Source organism: Anolis carolinensis, unplaced genomic scaffold (assembly GCF_035594765.1).
Source record: "Anolis carolinensis isolate JA03-04 unplaced genomic scaffold, rAnoCar3.1.pri scaffold_9, whole genome shotgun sequence".
Lineage (NCBI taxonomy): Eukaryota > Metazoa > Chordata > Lepidosauria > Squamata > Dactyloidae > Anolis > Anolis carolinensis.
The window spans coordinates 17,732,770-17,752,522 of NW_026943820.1; the positions used below are offsets into that span (position 1 = coordinate 17,732,770).

Consider the following 19,753-nt stretch of genomic DNA (forward strand, 5'->3'; position numbering starts at 1 on the left):
TCCCCAGTGGGCTCCTTTTGATGGAGTTGTCTGCTTTGTTTTCCCTTTGATAACATCAACTCAGATAGGCAAGGAGCCCCAGTCTGAAGGAATTGTAACCACACACTTCATAGCACAAAGCATGCATTCACTGTCTTAAAACAACGGGCAGACCATAAGGGACTACAATCAGCTCAAAACAAGCACACTGTCTTAATAAAGAAGTCCAAGAAAACCCAACTCTTATTTTATGCAAAATTTAAAGCGACCAAACACACATTTTTACTCTGTTGGGTCCATGTTCCTTCTTCAAAATAACCCAAAGGAATGCACAACACATTATTCATTATTACTAAAGAAAACAGAGTTTTTGAAGTATGAAAAATAAAAAAGCAACAGGGAGTTTGCAAGAGAGACCACCACAATATATGTCTGTCTGCGTGCACAACACATGACATGCCTATATATTTATAATAAAGCTGTGAAAACTTGGACTTGGAGGGATAAAAATAGGAAAGATGGGAGTGCTATATCTGTAGGTCCAGCTTTCCGTGTTTTATTTTGAATTGATACAAAGCTTTTCTGCATTTGAAAAATGAACACAGTATTTTTTAAAATAAAAAGTACCATCTCTCTATCTGAGTAACACTTCCCTAGTTGGTGGGATGTGGTTTTTAGTTTGAATACATATTTATTGATTTTAACTGATTTTTAAAATACCCATGCCATTTAATTCTGTTTTAATCTTTATATATTTGTATATTTTAAGTGGCCCCTGGTGGCACAGTGTGTTAAAGCGCTGAGCTGCTGAACTTGTGGACCAAAAGGTCCCAGGTTCAAATCCTGGGAGCAGAATGAGCACCCACTGTTAGCCCCAGCTCCTGCCAACCTAGCAGTTCGAAAACATGCAAATGTGAGTAGATCAATAGGTACCGCTCCAGCAGGAAGCTAACGTGCTCCATGCAGTCATGCCGGCCACATGACCTTGGAGATGTCTATGGAAAACGCCAGCTCTTCGGCTTAGAAATGGAAATGAGCACCAACCCCCAGAGTCGGTCACGACTGGACTTAACGTCAGGGGAAACCTTTACCTTTTTATCTATATTTTAAACTGTACTGAAATGTGTTGTCAAAGGCTTTCATGACCTGGGTTGCTGTGAGTTTTCGGGGGCTGTATGGCCATGTTCCAGAAGCATTCTGGACCACCAGACGCAGCATTGTCCAAACATGAATCAAGGAACATGAAAGGCACTGCAGATTAAATCAACCAGAGAAGTCAGCCATAGCAGAGCACTTGAGGAACCAACCTGGACACAGCATATTATTTCAGAACACAGAAATGCTGGACCACTCTAACCATGTCAGACTACACAGAGAAGCCATTGAAATCCATGTGGACAATTTCAACAGAAAGGTGAAAACCATAAAAATAAACAAAATTTGGCTACCAGTATTAAAAAAAACCCCTCTAAAATCAGAAAAGTATCTAAAAAGCAATACTCAAATACCAGAGGAATTCCAGATAGGAAACTATCAGGGCCAGCTAACACCTCTCAAAAAAGGATTCCCCCAATCAGGAATCAGCCAGACTTTGAAGCTGCGAGGCCATTCAATACTAATCAAGGTGGCCAATTGCAACATTCACACTTGCCTCAAACAGACAAGAGTTCTTTCTCCCACCCTGGACATTATCCCACAGATATATAAACCCCACTTGCCTAGTTTGCAACATACCTCACACCCTCTGAGGATGCCTGCATAGATATGGACAAAACATCAGAAAAGAATAGTTCTGGAATATGGCCAAACAGCCCAGAAAACTCACAGCAACCCACTGTACTGAAATGCTTTTAATAGAAGGCACTTTGAATCTCCTTATGGAGAAAAAATCAGGGTATAAATGAACATAATAATAATAATGACTACTACTACAGTACTAGGGATGCAAAGAAATACAATACGAATTGCCTATTTAAATACCAGCACAGTTTCCTTTATATGCAAAATAGCCTGACAGCAACCACAAATTCATGACTAGGATCTGCTTGGCCTGCAATAAATAAGAAATATCTAGTGTGCCGTCACAGTAATCTGTGTTCTGTGCTTCAATAGATGATCTGCTGTTTAACACATCATGTAGATATACCTATTGCAATGAAGTTTTCTGAGTTCCCAAAACCCAAATCTGACAACGGACCATTGTACAGCAAAAGTCCATCTGGAACATCCGTGATGAACTCAAGGGACAAGGAACTCTCAAAACAAGGCCTGATGGGATGGAACCACGCAAAGCTATTCCCATGGAAGCTGCGCTTTGTCTGCTGGCAATCTGGTCCATGAAATGAAGCAGAACATTGACATCTGAAACAAATATAAATGAGAAAGAGCAAGAGAGAAAGAGGGAAAGGAAGGGAGAGAGAAACTGTGGTAACAATAGATGCCTTTAAACATTCCTGCCATCATTTCCATTATTATCATTATTGGGCATTACCTTTATACATTTAACATTGGCGTAATTTGGACTTTGAAGGGCCAGAATTGGTGGATGTTTTGGTGCCAGGGATGTACAGGGCCACCACAGCAGGAGAGATTCAAGGATCATTAAGATGAAACAAAGCCAATGGTATAAAACAAAAGTGGGCAAACTTCGGCCCACTGATAGGCTGTTAGGAATTGTGGGAGTTGAACTCCAAAACTCCTGGAGGGCCAAAGTTTGCCCATGTCTGGTATTTATTATTTATTTATTTATTTACAGTATTTATATTCCGCCCTTCTCACCCCGAAGGGGACTCAGGGCGGATTACAATGAACACATATATGGCAAACATTCAATGCCAATAGACAAACAACATTCAGTTTTAGACAGACACAGAGGCATTTTTAAAATATAAAAGGTATAAAATATACCTTTTAAAATATAAAATATAGCCTGGTATTTTACAGTTACATCAAGGTCTTTTTTAAGCAAACAAAGCCTAACTCTTTACTACCATGTAAGATTTCCAAAACCACAGAGAAATGTTTTAGAAGCCACCACGTCTCCCAAATGTGTTGTGTGTACACCTTCCTCTCTTGTAACAAGCCCAAAGGGGCCAATGCAAGCAAATATCCTGTGCAGAAGCAGCTTGTTTGAATTCTCCCTTCCTTCCAGAAACTCCGAAAACAGAGCAAAGCAAATGCATCCAGGTTACCACTACCTTTCATGGCTAGTTTCTCACAGAAACGTCTTGTGATTTCGTTTTCTTACTTTCTGTATTATTTTATTTATTTATTTACAGTATTTATATTCCGCCCTTCTCACCCCGAAGGGTACTCAGGGCGGATTACAATGAACACATATACGGCAAACATTCAATGCCAACAGACAAACAACATTCAGTTTAGACAGACACAGAGGCATTTTAACATCTTTCCAGCTTCACGATTCCGGCCACTGGGGGAGCTGTTGCTTCACCGTCCACTTGGTGGCTGTTCTTCCTCATTCTTTTCCTCGTGTTTTGCTGGCAGTTTTATGGTGTTGTATATTAGCCTCCCGCATAAAGCATACCTAAATTTTCCCTACTTGACAGATGCAACTGTCTTTCGGGGCTGCATAGCAAGCTGTCAACAGCAAGCCGGGGCTATTTTTAACGGTCGGAGTCTTAACCCGACCCGGGCTTTGAACTCATGACCTCTCGGTCAGTAGTGATTTATAGCAGCTGGTTACTAGCCAGCTGCGCCACAGCCCGGCCTCATATAATACAATATCAGGATAAATAGCTCAAAGAGGCCTACGGTGGTTCCAGACAGTGGTAAAGTCCGCTTCGACCTGGGTTTAAAAAACCTTGGTTGGGGTGGACTGTAGTCAGAACACTGCTAAAGAAGCCTGAGCCTTCTGCGGGCATTGTGGCTTGTTAGGACAGCAACAAGTCAAAGATCTTGGTTCAGATATATCATTTTAAATTTCCCAGTTTGCTTCACTACTCCTTACTACTGAGCCAAGTGAAAGCTATCCAATAGTTGGCACACTGATTATGACTGAATTATATCAAATCTGGTTTTATTACCATGCACAAACTAGTCTTAACTACCTTTGTGTACTTTTTGGTTTCAACCATTTCGGGAACTACCCAGAGAGCTTCAGTGTTGGTTGGTACGAATCGAATTTATTATTATGGTCACAGATCAGGAGTGTAAAATTTTAAAACAGATTGTTGTTTTTTATTTTTAAAAAGCATTAACATTAAGACCAGAAATTCACAAAATTAAAAGCAGAACATCCATAATATGGAGCTGATCAACATGGATTCATATATGACGCTTATAAAATCTGTGGGTATGGATAATAAAATGAGTAAGCTAAAACTTTAATTGCTAAAATCATCCACAAAATGCTTCCTTTTTATAGCTGCTGCACAAAACTTAGCCACTCTATAAGTGATTGATGGTTCCCTATCCTCTATGAGACGTTTTAGCTAATATTCCTCTGCCAGTGATCTTCTGTACAATGGGAGTAATAAAGACAGATTGAATATGCTTATAGAAGTGAAACTGTTAAAGGACATGCCTGGCAGTTTCCAGATATATCTCCTGATAAAAAATATATAGATTTTTTAAAAAGTATAAGATGAATTAAAGACAAGAATTCACAGATTTACAAGCTATAAACAGACAGAAAGGAGAAAGAGGAAAAAGAGGGAAACAGAGACAAGGTCTGACAAAATGGCACACAAGATCTATCTGAATGTCCATACTTCAAAATGGAATTTTGGGAAGCATAACTTTGGAGATAATTAGTGGGTGGGGTGGGAGAGGGAAAATGTGGAAGGTATAGTTCCTCCTCTCACCTGTAACCGCTGAGCATGTCAATGCATGTCCCTCCATTGAAACAGGGGCTGTGAGAGTAAGAATTGCATGACCGATGGACCCTCTCTCTGGCCGCACAGATGCAGATGGCACTGACGCTGGTGGATACAGAGACCAGAGACACACTTCCTGCGTCTGTCACTGAAGGGACGTCGCTCACTGTGATGTAGTTTGTGCAGCCGCTGCTTCCGCTGCAGTCTGTCCTCTGGCATTCGTCCACATCAATCTGAGAAATATTTACTCCTAAAGCCAACTGGATCTGAAGGGAAAATGTAGTTTAGAAATAGCCCATGAGCTTCATCACACAAAATAATACTAATACTAATACTAATAATACTAATAATGATAATAATAATAAGGTTTGGATCATTGATGTCGCCATCCCAGGTGACAGTCGCATTGATGAAAAACAACAGGAAAAACTCAGCCGCTATCAGGACCTCAAGATTGAACTTCAAAGACTCTGGCAGAAACCAGTGCAGGTGGTCCCAGTGGTGATCGGCACACTGGGTGCCATGCCAAAAGATCTCAGCCAGCATTTGGAAACAACAGACACTGACAAAATCACGATATGCCAACTGCAAAAGGCCACCCTACTGGGATCTGCGCGCATCATCTGAAAATACATCACACAGTCCTAAACACTTGGGAAGTGTTCAACTTGTGATTTTGTGATACGAAATCCAGCATGTCTATCTTGTTTGCTGTGTCATAAAATAATAATAATAATAATAATAATAATAATAATAATAATAATAATAATAATAATAGGAATTTTCCAAGGAGACTAATTGTCCCCACTGCTTTTCATTATTGCCATGATCCTGTCAATAATCTTACAAAAAACAAATCTCGGCTATCAAACATCCAAGAATTCTCACAAAATTTCACATCTGATACATATGGATGACCTGAAGCTATATAGGAAAAACTGAAATCCAGTCTCTGACTAATACTGTCCAAATTTTTAGTGCTGATATCAGCATGGAGTTTGGTTTGGACAAATGTTCGACAGTGGCATTGAAGAAGGGAAAATACTTGAAAGTGAGGGCATAAATATGCCTAATGGCCAAGTGATAAAGTGCCACCAGCCAGAAGCCTATAAATATCTGGGCATGCTACAGCTGGACAACATCAAACATGAACATGTGAAAACTGTGGTTAGCAAAGAATACACTGAAAGGGTCAGAAAAATTCTCAAAAGCAAGTTCAATGGAGGCAACACCATCAAGGCCATAAACACCTGGGCCACACCTGTCATAAGATATACTGCTGGCATCGTAAACTGGACACAGGCGGAACTGGACAATTTAGATAGAAAAACAAGAAAACGCATGACCATTCATTATTCACTGCATCCTCGCAGTGATGTTGACCGGTTATATCTGCCTAGAAGGTCTTGTGGCAGAGGACTTTTACAAGTAAAACAAGCAGTCGAAGAATTAAAACATGCATTGGCAGAAAATGTAAGGGGAAGTGAAGAACTTGCTTTGATTGAAGTCAAAAATCAGAAACTTCTCAAAGCACAGCAGACAAAGAATCAGTACAAGAAGTCATATAGTTATATAAAATAAGTATAAAACCAAACATTCACTGATAAGAAATCAGTATTTGCATGGCTTGCTAAACAGGGTGTTTGCCCCCTTTTTAGAGTGTAGCTGAAGCATTTTCTGCAGAGTCCACTGTAAACACTGCATGTTGTTGCTAACAGATTTGTGTAAATGGATGGCCTACAGAAATCTTTTACTGTTGCCAATTTTGAGGCCCCAAAAGTGAGCAAATGAGACCCCGTTTGGGGTCAGGACTCACATTTTAAGAAGCCATGCTCTAAAGAAAGGCAGGAAGGTAGATGAGAATCTCCTGGAGATTGAAGCTGATTTCTGGCACTTTGTTGCTTAAAATTGATAGGAACGAAAGGATTTCCTTTATCTATGTGTAAGGGCTAGAAGTTCAATTCAGTAGTCTCTTCCAATTCTACTATTCTATGATTTTATGAAAAGGAAGATCATGGAAATATTGTGGTTCACTGCATAGAGGCAATGGCAAAATGCTAATAGCGAAAAGGCTTGAACTACTCAACATCTTCTTTGCCTTAGTCTTCTCCCAAAAGATTAACAGTACTTAAGATTCTGTTTGAGCAATCCACAAACCTCTCCTCCTGTAACAATGTACACATTTCCCACATAATTTCTCTGGAACCAGTTATTGTGCCTTCCACACTTTGAGTGCTTGCGCTCTGTCCGTTTTGTAGCAGCAACATTTCAGCCTCACCTTGTTTTTAAAGGCAGCCATCTGCCCTTGCAGTTTTTCTGGCCGACAATAGAATGAACCATTCTGGACTGCAAATCTCAGATCTGTTTGCCTCCCGTCGACATTTGACACACTGAAAACAGCAACATCCTCTGGGCGGACTGAAAAGATTCCTGCCACAAGGTCTATGAACTTGTCATGCCTGCTTTCTTCCAGCTTGTCTTTTCTTATGAATTCTTCTGCGGTCATGTCTGATGCAAAAGGTCAATTTTAAAAAGGAAAATCAGGTTATTAGAATGTCTTTAAAACATTTGCTTAGGATTTTATACAGTGAAAGCATTTTAATCATCTCTCCTCTGAGGAGCTCAAACTGCACATGGCACCCACATCCCACCCCTTATTTTATCTTCACAAAAACAAGACATAGAGGAGGGACTGGGAGACAGCAAATACATTATGTAACAAAATTTGAAAAAAAAATCTGTTCCTGGTTTGAAAGTGTTCTTTCTTGTTTCATTGTATGGTACTTACTTTGAAAATAGTTGTTATACTCCAGAAACTTCATTTTTGTGACTGCCACAAACTAGGTTGAATTCGTTGAGACTCCTTTATGAGATATTCCTTGAAAAACTAGAGCAAAATGTGCTGCACGATATCTCTCCCGCAAAAACAAAGTTTTTTGCAGTTTAATAAAAGTTTTCCAAGTTTTTATGATAGAACTAACGTTTATATCCCAGGAATGAAAAACGTGTTACATAGTGTTATCATGCAGTTCCAGAATGTGTGAGATTTGTGACTTTTACGCATTTCTCACCAGGCACAGGCCAACAGTATAAACCCAGGGTGGGAAAAGCATAACCTTGAATCATATGAAGCTCCTAACTCCTTTTTCGTTGGCCCCACAGTTCACTTAATCCAAGACCAGAGAAACAATACTTCGAACCAGCCCCATCTGTCCATGTGGGCTGCTCTAGAATAGGATTTCTTTTTTCACTCACAAGCTTTCTCTGCCCAAGAAATTTTTGTGTGTCCCCAAGTAAATAGATATACAACATGGGAATAAAACCCAAACATTTCTTGATGAGCATGTGCAAAGATTGCTATTTTTTCCCTTTTTATGAAGTACAGTTGAAGTATGTGTTCACTGTAAATAAACACTGCAGGTTACAAATTTGTGTAAATGTCTAAAACAGCCACTAGGTAGCATCCAGAAATTGCCAAATTTTTCATGAGCCCAATATTGAGCGAAGGGAATCCCATTTGGAATTGGGACCCACAATTTAAGAAGCAGTGCTCTAGAGTTTAACAAAAACTCTGGAACATTTCCTAGCTTTTCATAATGTGAGGCAAAACTGGATTATAACTAGATTTACCTCATATTATACAACAGGAGCAACTTCTGGTTGAACTTAGGGCTTTGAGCCAGATACTAATGAAGCTCCCAAATACCTCCCTTTTGTTATTGCCTTAGGTGAACGTTAATCAGAAAATGCCCCATACTACTAGAAAACACACAGTAGTATAGGTTGGTTTTCCATCATAAGCAGCAACTCTTCGAAACCCACAAATCCGAGCAAAGAAAAGTGCACCTGAAATTAAAACTAGAATTGATATCATATCACATACTGGTTGACCCGCACTAGCATTGCCACTACAATGGCTCCCCACGATATGGCTAAAGTGTGTTGCACATATTATACAATGGTGACCCCAATACTGCTCCCGCATTAGCTAGTACATTAGCTAGCCATATTAAGGAATCACAGACTCCTTTTACCTTCAGATGATAGAAACTAAGTTTCAAACAGCAAATCTAAACATCATGTGTTATTGTTATTGCTGTTTTAAAAATAACCAGCAAGGTTTTGAACTTCAGAGTTGTCAAAGCGGTAACAAGATAATCAACACATTTGGTTTGTATGGAATTCAAAACGATCTTAACAGATTAGAGAGATGGGCCGAAACTAACAAAATGGAAGTTCAACAGGGACAAATGCAAGATACTCCACTTAGGTAGAAAAAATGAAATGCAAAGATACAGAATGGGGGACGCCTGGCTTGACAGCAGTTCTTGTGAAAAAGACCTTGGGGTCCTCGTGGATAACAAGTTAAACATGAGCCTACAATGTGATGCGGCAGCTAAAAAAGCCAACGGGATTTTGGCCTGCATCAATAGGAGTATAGCATCTAGATCCAGGGAAGTCATGCTCCCCCTCTATTCTGCCGTGGTCAGATCACACCTGGAATCACACTGTGTCCAATTCTGGGCACCGCAATTGAAAGGAGATGTTGACAAGCTGGAATTAGTCCAGAGGAAGGCAACTAAAATGATCCAGGGTCTGCAGAACAAGCCCTATGAGGAGCGGCTTGTTTAGCCTGCAGAAGAGAAGGCTGAGAGGAGACATGATAGCCATATACAAATATGTGAGTGGAAGTCATAGGGAGGAGGGAGAAAGCTTGTTTTCTGCTGCCCTGGAAACTAGGACATGGAACGATGGCTTCAAACTACAGGAAAGGAGATTCCACCTGAACATCAGGAAGAACGTCCTCACTGTGAGAAAGGCTGTTTAGCAGTGGAACTCTCTCCCCCGGACAGTGGTGGAGGCTCCTTCTTTGGAGGCTTTTAAGCAGAGGCTGGATGGCCATCTGTTGGGGGTGCTTTGAAAGCAATTTCCTGCTTCTTGGCAGGGGGTTGGACTGGATGGCCCATGAGGTCTCTTCCAACTCCATGATTCTATGGTTCTATGAATTTTTGAGTTCTGACTTGTTTCAAATTTAAAGAGATTACAAGTTGATTTTACAGCAGCGAGAGCTAGAATCTATTTCTTTCTCTCCTCATTTTACTTACACACATACTAAATTACTTCTTCAGAAATATTATTTGACACTAATGTTTTGTGGCTCACCCCAAATTCTTGTGTACATAAAATGTATAAACCAGTGTGTTCAGGTTGGTGTCTACCTCATAGGATTAAGCTACCACTCCGAACATCCATGGCAATTGGAGTCATATCTGAGGCTGATGGGACTTGCAATCGAAAACACATGGTGGATACAGTGTTAGAGAACGCTGCTATAAAAGCTTCAAGGACTACACATTCTATGAAATCAAAGTGTGGGCATACTAGAAACAAGAAAAGGATGCAATTTAAAGATCTAATAGTAAAAGGTAAAGGTTTCCCCTGACGTTAAGTCCAGTCATGTCTGACTCTGGGGGTTGGTGCTCATCTCCATTTCTAAGCCGAAGAGCCGGCGTTGTCCATAGACACCTCCAAGGTCATGTGGCCGACATGACTGCATGGAGCGCCGTTAATAGTATATATAATACTAACACTGATTAAAGCAGACCTGCTGACTCAATTAAAATGCATTCATTGGGGGCCCTTCCACACAGCCCTATATCCCAAAACATCAAGGCAGAAAATCCCACATTATGGACTCAGATAGCCCAGTTTAAGGCAGATAATGTGGGATTTTCAGACTTGATATTCTGGGATATACGGCTGTGTGGAAGGGCCCTGGGTCTACTTTATTTGGATCAGCAACTGGATTTAAGCCACAGAAATGCACAGTTAGCATCACCATTAACTAAAACCACTAGCAAACTGACTGCTATTGCCAGAAGACTATGGGATCCTGACAAGAGCAAGGGGATTGAATTTTCAAGCACAAGGGGTAACCAAACTCAAATGACAAATGAAACAAACCTGCCAGGCGTAGCGTTGCTGAGTTCCGAATGGCTTCATTTTCTATCTCTCTGACGTGTATCTGAACAGTTGCTACAACATCTGGCCAAATTCCATCTGACACTCGGATTTTCAAATCATATGTTCCCTGAGGGGCATTATCCATCATGATCAGAGACCCAGTCCTTTGATTCAATCTGAAAGATCTAGAAATACAAGACAACAAAATGTACAAACTTCACCCCCCACTTCGTCCTCAAAGGATATTCTTAGCACATCAGCAGAGTTTGTTTATATAAAGATCTCAGAATATTTTTTCAGCTAATACATTCTGTTCACATTAACACAGAGGGGGAAAGAGACCCTTTTCCACCTCATTTTGCTTCTATCATCCTCTCTTTTGCTTACTAAGTGTGATTAAATGGTCATGACTCAGTGCTATGAAATACTGAGGTTTGTAGTTTGGTGAGGCAACAGCACCCTTTGGCAATGCTGATTATATACCTGTAAACCTGCAACTCCCATTCTTCTACAGAATTCAGCCTTATCATTTCACATGACGTCAAACTCCATTAAGTCTACAGGTAGGTGCACCCTAAAGGCATGATTTTGATGTATTTGTCTTCTCCCACCAAAGGTAACAGTATGAGAATATTAGATAAAGGTTTCCCCCTGACAACAATCGTGTCCAACTCTGGGGTGTGGTGCTCATCTCCATTTCTAAGCCAAAGAGCTGGTATTGTCCGTAGACGCCTCTGAGGTCATGTGGCCAGCATGACTGCATGGAGTGCTGTTACCTTCCTGACAGAGCAGTATAGATCTACTCACATTTGGATGTTTTTAAACTGCTAGGTTGCCAGAAACTGGGGCTAACAGAGGAAGCTCATCCCAGCTCCCTGGATTCAAACTGAGGACCTTTCTGATAGCAAGTTCACCACTTAGCAGTTTAACCCACTGTGCTATCTGGAGTAGGTTACCAGTGGGTAAAGTGCAACCCTCCACATGTTGTTGGACTGCGTCGTCTTTCCTTCCCACTAACTATACTGGCCACAGCTGATGCTAGATGCAATCCAACATCTCCTACTCTATACATTTTTATTCCGGAGCGCCGGTGGCGAAGTGTGTTAAAGCACTGAGCTGCTGAACTTGCAGACCGAAAGGTCACAGGTTCAAATCCCGGGAGCGGAGTGAGCGCCCACTGTTAGCTCCAGCTTCTGCCAACCTAGCAGTTCGAAAACATGCCAATGTGAGTAGATCAATAGGTACCACACCGGCGGGAAGGTAACGGCGCTCCATGCAGTCATGCTGGCCACATGACCTTGGAGGAGTCTACGGACAACGCCGGCTCTTCGGCTTAGAAATGAAGATGAGCACCAACCTCCAGAGTCAGACATGACTGGACTTAACGTCAGGGGAAACCTTTACCTTTTAAGGGTGTACCAATGTCACAATACTATTACCAGAGCCAATGTGGTGTATAATTTGAGTTTTGGACTCCAGGAGTCCAGGGCTTAAATCCCTTCTTGGCCATGGAAGCCCACAGGTTGACCCTGGGCAAGTGACACACTGTCTCGGAAGAAAGCAATATGTCAGGGCCAGCAGCTTGTCTGGTTTGCTTGGCTAAGGCTGAGTGCTTGTCTGCAGGCCTGTAACAGGGGGGGGGGGGGGGTTAGGGGTTCAACCCCCCCCCCCAAAAAAAATTTTCAGGTTATAAAAAAAAAACCTGGTTTACTCATGAATTTTAACTGGTTAACCAAATCCCCATGCTAAGTCTATGAGACACAAAACATTAAGAGTCCCTCCAGGCACTATTTCAAGCAGATATTGACAGGTTTGTAGTGGGGAGGGGTGTGTGCTAGGGGTTAACCCCCCCCCCCCCGAAATTTTCAAAACCCCTCCCGAATTTTTTTTCTGGCTACAGCCCTGCTTGTCTGGTTTGCTTGGCTGAGGCTGAGTGCTTGTCTGGTTTGCTTGGCTGAGGCTGGGTGCTTGGAAGGGGTTAATCTGACTCGGCTGCTTGAAAGAGGTCAAACTTCCCTTCCCTTCCTGAGGAATGCTTCACAGGCTTCCACGGTTATTGGTGAAGGCCTGCTGAAATGTCCAGCAGCTAAGAATCTCTGGATAAAAGGGGTCTGAAAGAGATACTCTATGTCTCTGTGCTGTACTCTGGTACTTGTGTCTTGACTCCTGTATGTTACTCCTGGGGTGTTGTGTGGATTCCAGGCTATATGGTGGTGTTCTAGCAGAATTTTATCCTGACATTTCACTTGTGCTTGTGGTTGGCATCACTGCAAACTGGTATTTACAGTACTGGCAATTGGCACCAACTTCAGACTTGTGGAGGCTATTCAGCAGGTCCATTTCCCACAATAGCTCCACCCCTTTCTTTTCATTGTTATTGTTCTGTCATTCTGGATTCAATCCACAACACCACCCGGCAGAGCAGGGAAAGTAAACAGAGGCTCTTGCTCCTCTTCCTCTGCTCTATCTTCTTTGGAGGCAAGAGGTAAACCAAATGCAAGGTCAGGACAAGAGCAAAAGACTGAAGCTTGAAGCTTCCTAGGATATGATACCAATTGGCATTCTGAAAGACTCAACAACAAGCACTGGGATGGAAGACAAAGGAGTCACAAAACAAGACACAGGATTTGTAAGGATGCACGTTTGTCGTTCACACATTGTCATCTCCATTCTGGGGTTGCAACACACAGCTGATAGGCAAGACACAAACGGGTGTCCTCCATCAGTTTTGCTTCGCACCTTTACTATTGGAGGACTTGATATTCAGCAAGAATGACAACAACAGAAAAATGTCTGCTGGAACTACTGATAAATGCAAACTACTAGTTTAAAAGAGGCTGCCTTCTCTGTAGAGAACAATAATCGTATCTTTATGCACATAAAATGCATAACAAAGCATAAGAAAATCATCACAGAAGCATACGTATTAAATATTATTCCACTTAACACAAATACAGTCCTCACTTGTGCATTTTTTCTTCAGGGACAAATGTCTTATTGTCCCAGTCATCCTGATCGGGTGCAAACACTTCCCCAAGCACTATTGTTGACCATTTTCCTGTTGAAATAAATTACAGTAATTCCGCATTAATTTTCTGATTTCCCAAGAGCTTTATATGCCATAGCATTTATTACAGCATTCATCATTTTTATTACCATTTGGCTTTCACAAAGGTTATGATCCAAGACATTTCAAGTAATGCGGTAGCAAATGCTCTGATTTTTTTTAAAGCAGGAAAGCTAGAGTGCAAATATGACACATGCACACGCATATCACACACACACTGTACTTCAATAAGATAAAAGATGATCACTGTGCCAAGTGAACCTCAAATTCTGATATAGGTAAAGCTGAGTTCAGCAGCATGAATGTATTATCAAGGATAACAATAACTGTCTCCTAACCGCATACTTTTCTAGTTTGGTAAGATTTAATCTTGCCAAAACCTCACACAGTTACCAGAACCACAGAACCATGAAAGGTTTCAGGGTCAGCCCTTCATATTCCTAATGTATAAGGGTCCACCTTAATCCTTGGACAGCTGCTATCAATGGGAATAACCAAAATACATCCCACAAGCAGTCCCTAATGGGCGCCATCCTTTTCCATCAAAATGTTCATAGCAAATGTTTTGCTTGTAAACAGGGCAAAGGAGATCCCAAACATGTAAGATTTTTTGAAAAATGAAAACAGAAATGGACAATTCATCAATATCCATTTTGGTCCCTGGACCATTATACTATGCCCACCCCAGTATACATTGTCAAACTCCAAGGCTGCATCTACACTGCTCTATATCCCAGGATCTGATCCCAGTTTATCAGATTTGAAATGGATTATATGAGTCTACACTACCAGATAATCTGGGACAAACAGATAATCTGGGATTAGATCCTGGGATATAGGGCAGTACAGAAGAAGCCTAAGGAAGCTTTGTAGCATACTTTCCAGAGCCAAGTGATTGCCCAACTGTACTTATTCTTTGACAACACGGAAAGGCAACAGGACTTTAAAATCAGAGTCTACTTTGGGTGGAATCAGAGTCAAACAAAACTCACCAACTCTGACTTCAAAATCAAATGTAAAATATTAAATGCCTACTTTGCTCTGCTGTCCTTGCCATTGTTTGCTGTTCTAATCAGGTACTACCAGATTACTGAGAAACGTAGAGCACTTCCATAGCTCATAAACTGAGCACATAAAATATTCCTAACAAGAACTACCCTATATACTCATCTATAGGTCAAGGCATTTAGTAAAAAAAAATCTATTTTAAAAAACCCTGGGTAGACTTATCCATGGGTTAATAAAAGTACTGTAATGGAACTCTCATCAGAAAAGGAACCATCCCCTTCTCTGAGTAGAGTGGCAAAAGGCAACACCTTAGTCCATCCCAAGAGAACGTAAAACAAGCACTGACTCTTCTACTCTCTCCTCTGTGGCCTTTTGAATTGCCTTTCTGGGTAGGGAAATGGCAGTGGCATTCCCTCTCCATGAAATGACCCTTGACTTATCCATAGGTCATATCAAAATCCATCATTTTGGCCCCAAAACCTGCTCTCGAATTATGCATGAGATCAAATTATACATGAGTATATGTGGTATATAGCCCAGATATGGAGCAGAGGAGTTAGGAGAGCTCTTTATAGAAGGGTATCTGGCAAAAAAAGGATCTCTTGTACAATTTCCAGAGAAAGCCTTGAAACTATGAGATAGAAAAAGCGAACAAGGCCATCTAAGGCTTCCTGCTTTTCTCAAGTAGCTCTGAGATGAGATAGATCTGAAGAATGGTCCCATGCAGTTGCTTCCCAGACACAGTTTCCATGATCAAGACCAAACTTGGCACACGGAGCCCCCATGACCAACTCTACACCCTGGTGCAGTTTGAAGGAGGATGGACCATGGACGATGGGACTTACAATACCTTCACTCACTTCCTGAGAGCAACTCCCACCAAAGACTAATCAGTACCAAACTTGGCACACAGAGCCCCCATGACCCATTCTACACCCTGGTGCGGTTTGGAATAGTTTGGACCATGGGTGATGGGACTTCCAGTATCTTCACTCACTTTCTGAGAGCACTGCGACCCCCATCAATGACTGATCAAGACGAAACTTGGCACATAGAGCCCCCATGACCTACTCTACATCCTGGCGCTGGCTGGAGGGGGATGGACCATGGACAATGGGACTTGCATATGGGAGTTGTAGTCCACCCACACCCACTGCACCCAGCTGACACTGGATCTAGACTAAACTTTGTTTAAAAGCAAAACAATGCCTTTCTCAATTAACCCGGGCACCGCCAGGTCCCCAAGCTAGTACTAAATAAAAAGTAGCTTTTGCCCATACATTACACATATGAAACAAATCAAGAACAAAACTGCCAAATCTTCTTCCACAGAATCTTGGGAATCAGAGTTGACAAATATTTTTGCAAATAAGTTGACCAATTTTGTCTAGCGAGTCTCCTATATCTAGAACTGGAGGAAAGAATTACAACCACACTGGCATACATTATTTATCTGACAAGGGATTCCTAGCACTTCTAACCAAACAACAATTTCTAAGGTTCCTAGTAGAAGACTACAGAGACACTGCATACATTTTATGTATATGCAACTATAATCTATCTGGTGCCTACCTCGGTGTGTATAAACATAGATTATCTTATGGCCAGGTTTGTGGCTGTTATCGTTTTCGTCTCCAATAGTTATAGCCAAGACATTTGTAGAGCTCATGGGCGGACTCCCACTATCAGCTATAACAATGGGTATATGGAACATTTTCTGCTTCTCTCTGTCAAATGACCGCAGAGCAGTAATTGTTGCTGTATTATTTCCATTGTCAGTAAGAGAGAAATCCAACAGGTTCTGATAATCTGGTGGCAAGGAAAATATAAAGGGTGGTCCATTTTCATCGCTGTCGGGATCAAAAGCCCAAATTAAATTAGATGTGGTGTTCATATCAACTAGCTGAGGTCCAGGTGTATTTTCCCAGACCACAGGCATGTACGATGCCTCAAACCTTGGGCCATTATCATTGATATCTAGCAAGTCAATCAATATTGTAACACTTCCAGTTTGGGCAGGAACGCCTTGATCAGAAGCCTGTACAATTAAGCCGTATGCCTGAGTGGCTTCCCTATCCAAGGATTTTGATACAGTGACATGACCATCTTGATCAACTGCAAACTGTCCAGTGGGATCTGAATCCAACTGGATAGAATACTCAATAGCGCCATTCAAATTGGAATCCTCATCTGTGGCCGTCACCGTGATGATGGTGGTACCCACTGGTATGTTTTCATAGAAAGGGCTGAGCTGAACCAACTGAGAATTAAAAACAGGAGTGTGGTCATTACAGTCTTCCACTTCAATCAAACAGAAGGCAATGCTAGAAAAATCCAGGTCTTCAACTTTGATGGTCAGGTTAAACCACCTTTCCTGGATCTCCTCATAATCCAGGGTCTTCTTCAGCCGAAGAGAAGCACGTTGGTCTTCTTTATGATTTTCAATGTAAAACCTTTCATCAGGGTCTCCACCAATAATGCTGAAAGTTAAAAGTGCATTTTCCCCACTGTCTCCATCCACTGCTGATATTTCTAGAACCTCTGAGTTGACAGTACTAGCTTCAGGAATAACAACGTGCCAAATCTCCTGGGTGAAACTAGGGATATGATCATTCACATCCGCGACCCAGATGGTGGCAGTACCTGTTCCCGTCAGTCCTCCTCCATCTTTTGCTTCAATCGTAAGGAAATACTTGTCTGCTGTTTCTCTGTCCAACATCCCTCCTGTTACATAGATGTTGCCGGTGCTGGGATTTATTTTGAACACGTCCATATCAAAGTCATTTTTTACATTCTCAACTATTCGATAGGTCAAAATAGCATTCAGACCGACATTTGTGTCATCCAAGTCTACCGCTGTCATTTCCATGATGAACGTGTCTTCAGGAGAATTTTCAAAGACAGTCCCATTACAGTTGCTGGGCATACAGGGGAACACTGGAGCGTTGTCATTTATATCCCAGATGTTTATAATCACATCTGCAAATCCAGTAAGTCCTTCTCCTCCTTCATCCGTGGCCAACACAACAAATCTCCAAAGGGCTCGCTCTTCTCTGTCTAGTATCTTCTGGGAATAAATGCTGCCAGTGTTCTCATCTATTGCAAATACATCATCTGCACCAAGGCCATGTAAGGAGTATCTTATATCACCACCATCCAGGGCGCTATCAGGATCATTTGCTACAACCTAGAGAAATTGAAGTTGAAAAAGAAATAATTCTAGTAACCACATTATAGAATTTCATAATCACATACTAATTTGGAACAAATGATAACAACTAATGATGAACTACACATAAACAGAAAGCAAATAGCATCCCTATGAAATGTTAGCAAAAGCAGCTTTCAGAACACAGCCCATGCTGATATACTTGAGACTGCAGACTACATATGAAAAGGACCTACAAAGCCAACCATGAATATCTTCACTAAGTTTTGGAGGGGATTTTTTTTTTGTGCAACTAGAAGTTTGGACTAGAAAAGTTTCAGAAAAGTATAACATGCTTAAACAGATTAGTGCAGATCATAGAGAGAGAAAATCAGGGGAACTGTTCCTGTTCATTCTGAAAGCCATTTTTCCAGGAAAAAAAAGGAACGGGGGGGGGGGGGGGGGGAGAAAGATGAAATATTTTCTTTGAGAATGATGAATAAAATGTTGAAAACAAGGTTTTCATATATATACTACTGCTAAACTAATTCTAAAAACAATGTTCTAGGAAAAAATTGTGTAAGATTATGCATTTTATACTAAGGTATAAAAATAGCCATTTATTTTATTTATTTTTTTGCATTTTCATCGAAGTCCCAAGCCCCAAAGCCCACTGAATGTGGATGGTTGACTGTGTTGCAATTTCTGGCATTGGGGCTTGAGTACAAAGATGCATGAATAAGGTGACCAGTTCCTTTGGGTCGATTTTTATAACTAAAATTTCAAGGATTATATATATATTGGATTGCATTTCTACCTCTTCTATAGCTTTGCTCATGCATCATTTCTATAATCCGTGTCTTCTGACAAACAAACAAAATCACTCTGTGTCCCACATATGAAGGCCTCTGCCAGCATGGACCTGAGACCCTTTGTGGTGATGCAGCTAAGATTTGAAAAGTGAATTTTAGAAGAAGAAATTCAAGAGTGGGTTAAAGAGAGGGGAGGAGGGAGGGAGAAGAAAGTGAAGAATGAAGGAAAGTGAGAGAGATAAGCATTGCCAAGACCAGGGGCCGGGCTGTGGCGCAGCTGGCTAGTAATCAGCTGCTATAAATCACTACTGACCGAGAGGTCATGAGTTTGAAGCCCGGGTCGGGTTAAGCCTCCGACCATTAATAGCCCCAGCTTGCTGTTGACCTATGCAGCCCCAAAAGACAGTTGCACCTGTCAATTAGGGAAATTTAGGGACGCTTTATGCGGGAGGCTAATTTACAACACCATAAAACTGCCAGCAAAACACGAGGAGAGGAATGCGGAAGTACAGCCACTACTGGACGGTGAAGCAACAGCTCCCCCTGTGGCCAAAATCATGAAGCTGGAAAAATGTTAAAAATGCCTCTGAGTCTGTCTAATGTATGTTGTTTGTCTGTTGGCATTGAATGTTTGCCATATATGTGTTCATGGTAATCCGCCCTGAGTCCCCTTTGGGGTGAGAAGGGCGGAATATAAATACTGCAAATAAATAAAATAAATAAATGTGGGTAAAAGGTGAAGAGAGCTCAAAATGACCCAAAAGAGATGGATGGAAAGAAAATTATGCAGGAAATGTTTAGAAACATGTTTAGGAACAGAGAGACACAGAGACACAGAGTTGAAGGACAGAGCTGGGAGGCAGAAGCTAAAGCAGTGGTCCTCAACCTATTATTCTATTCTATTAATTTAAACTTATATGCCGCCACTCCCCTAGGG

General features: G+C 41.3%; 1 protein-coding gene across 1 annotated transcript in view; it reads right to left on the reverse strand.

Moving 5' to 3' along the window:
* LOC100556134 (neural-cadherin) overlaps positions 1 to 19,753 on the reverse strand; it is a 152,552-nt gene that overhangs the window by 39,502 nt on the left and 93,297 nt on the right. The window contains exons 18-23 of the mRNA XM_062961661.1: positions 16,429 to 18,043; positions 13,746 to 13,839; positions 10,782 to 10,966; positions 7,096 to 7,325; positions 4,806 to 5,083; positions 2,126 to 2,340 (exon numbers count right to left, since the gene is read on the reverse strand). Of these exons, the coding sequence (XP_062817731.1) occupies positions 2,126 to 2,340; positions 4,806 to 5,083; positions 7,096 to 7,325; positions 10,782 to 10,966; positions 13,746 to 13,839; positions 16,429 to 18,043 (2,617 nt within the window). The remainder of the gene's footprint in view (positions 1 to 2,125; positions 2,341 to 4,805; positions 5,084 to 7,095; positions 7,326 to 10,781; positions 10,967 to 13,745; positions 13,840 to 16,428; positions 18,044 to 19,753) is intronic.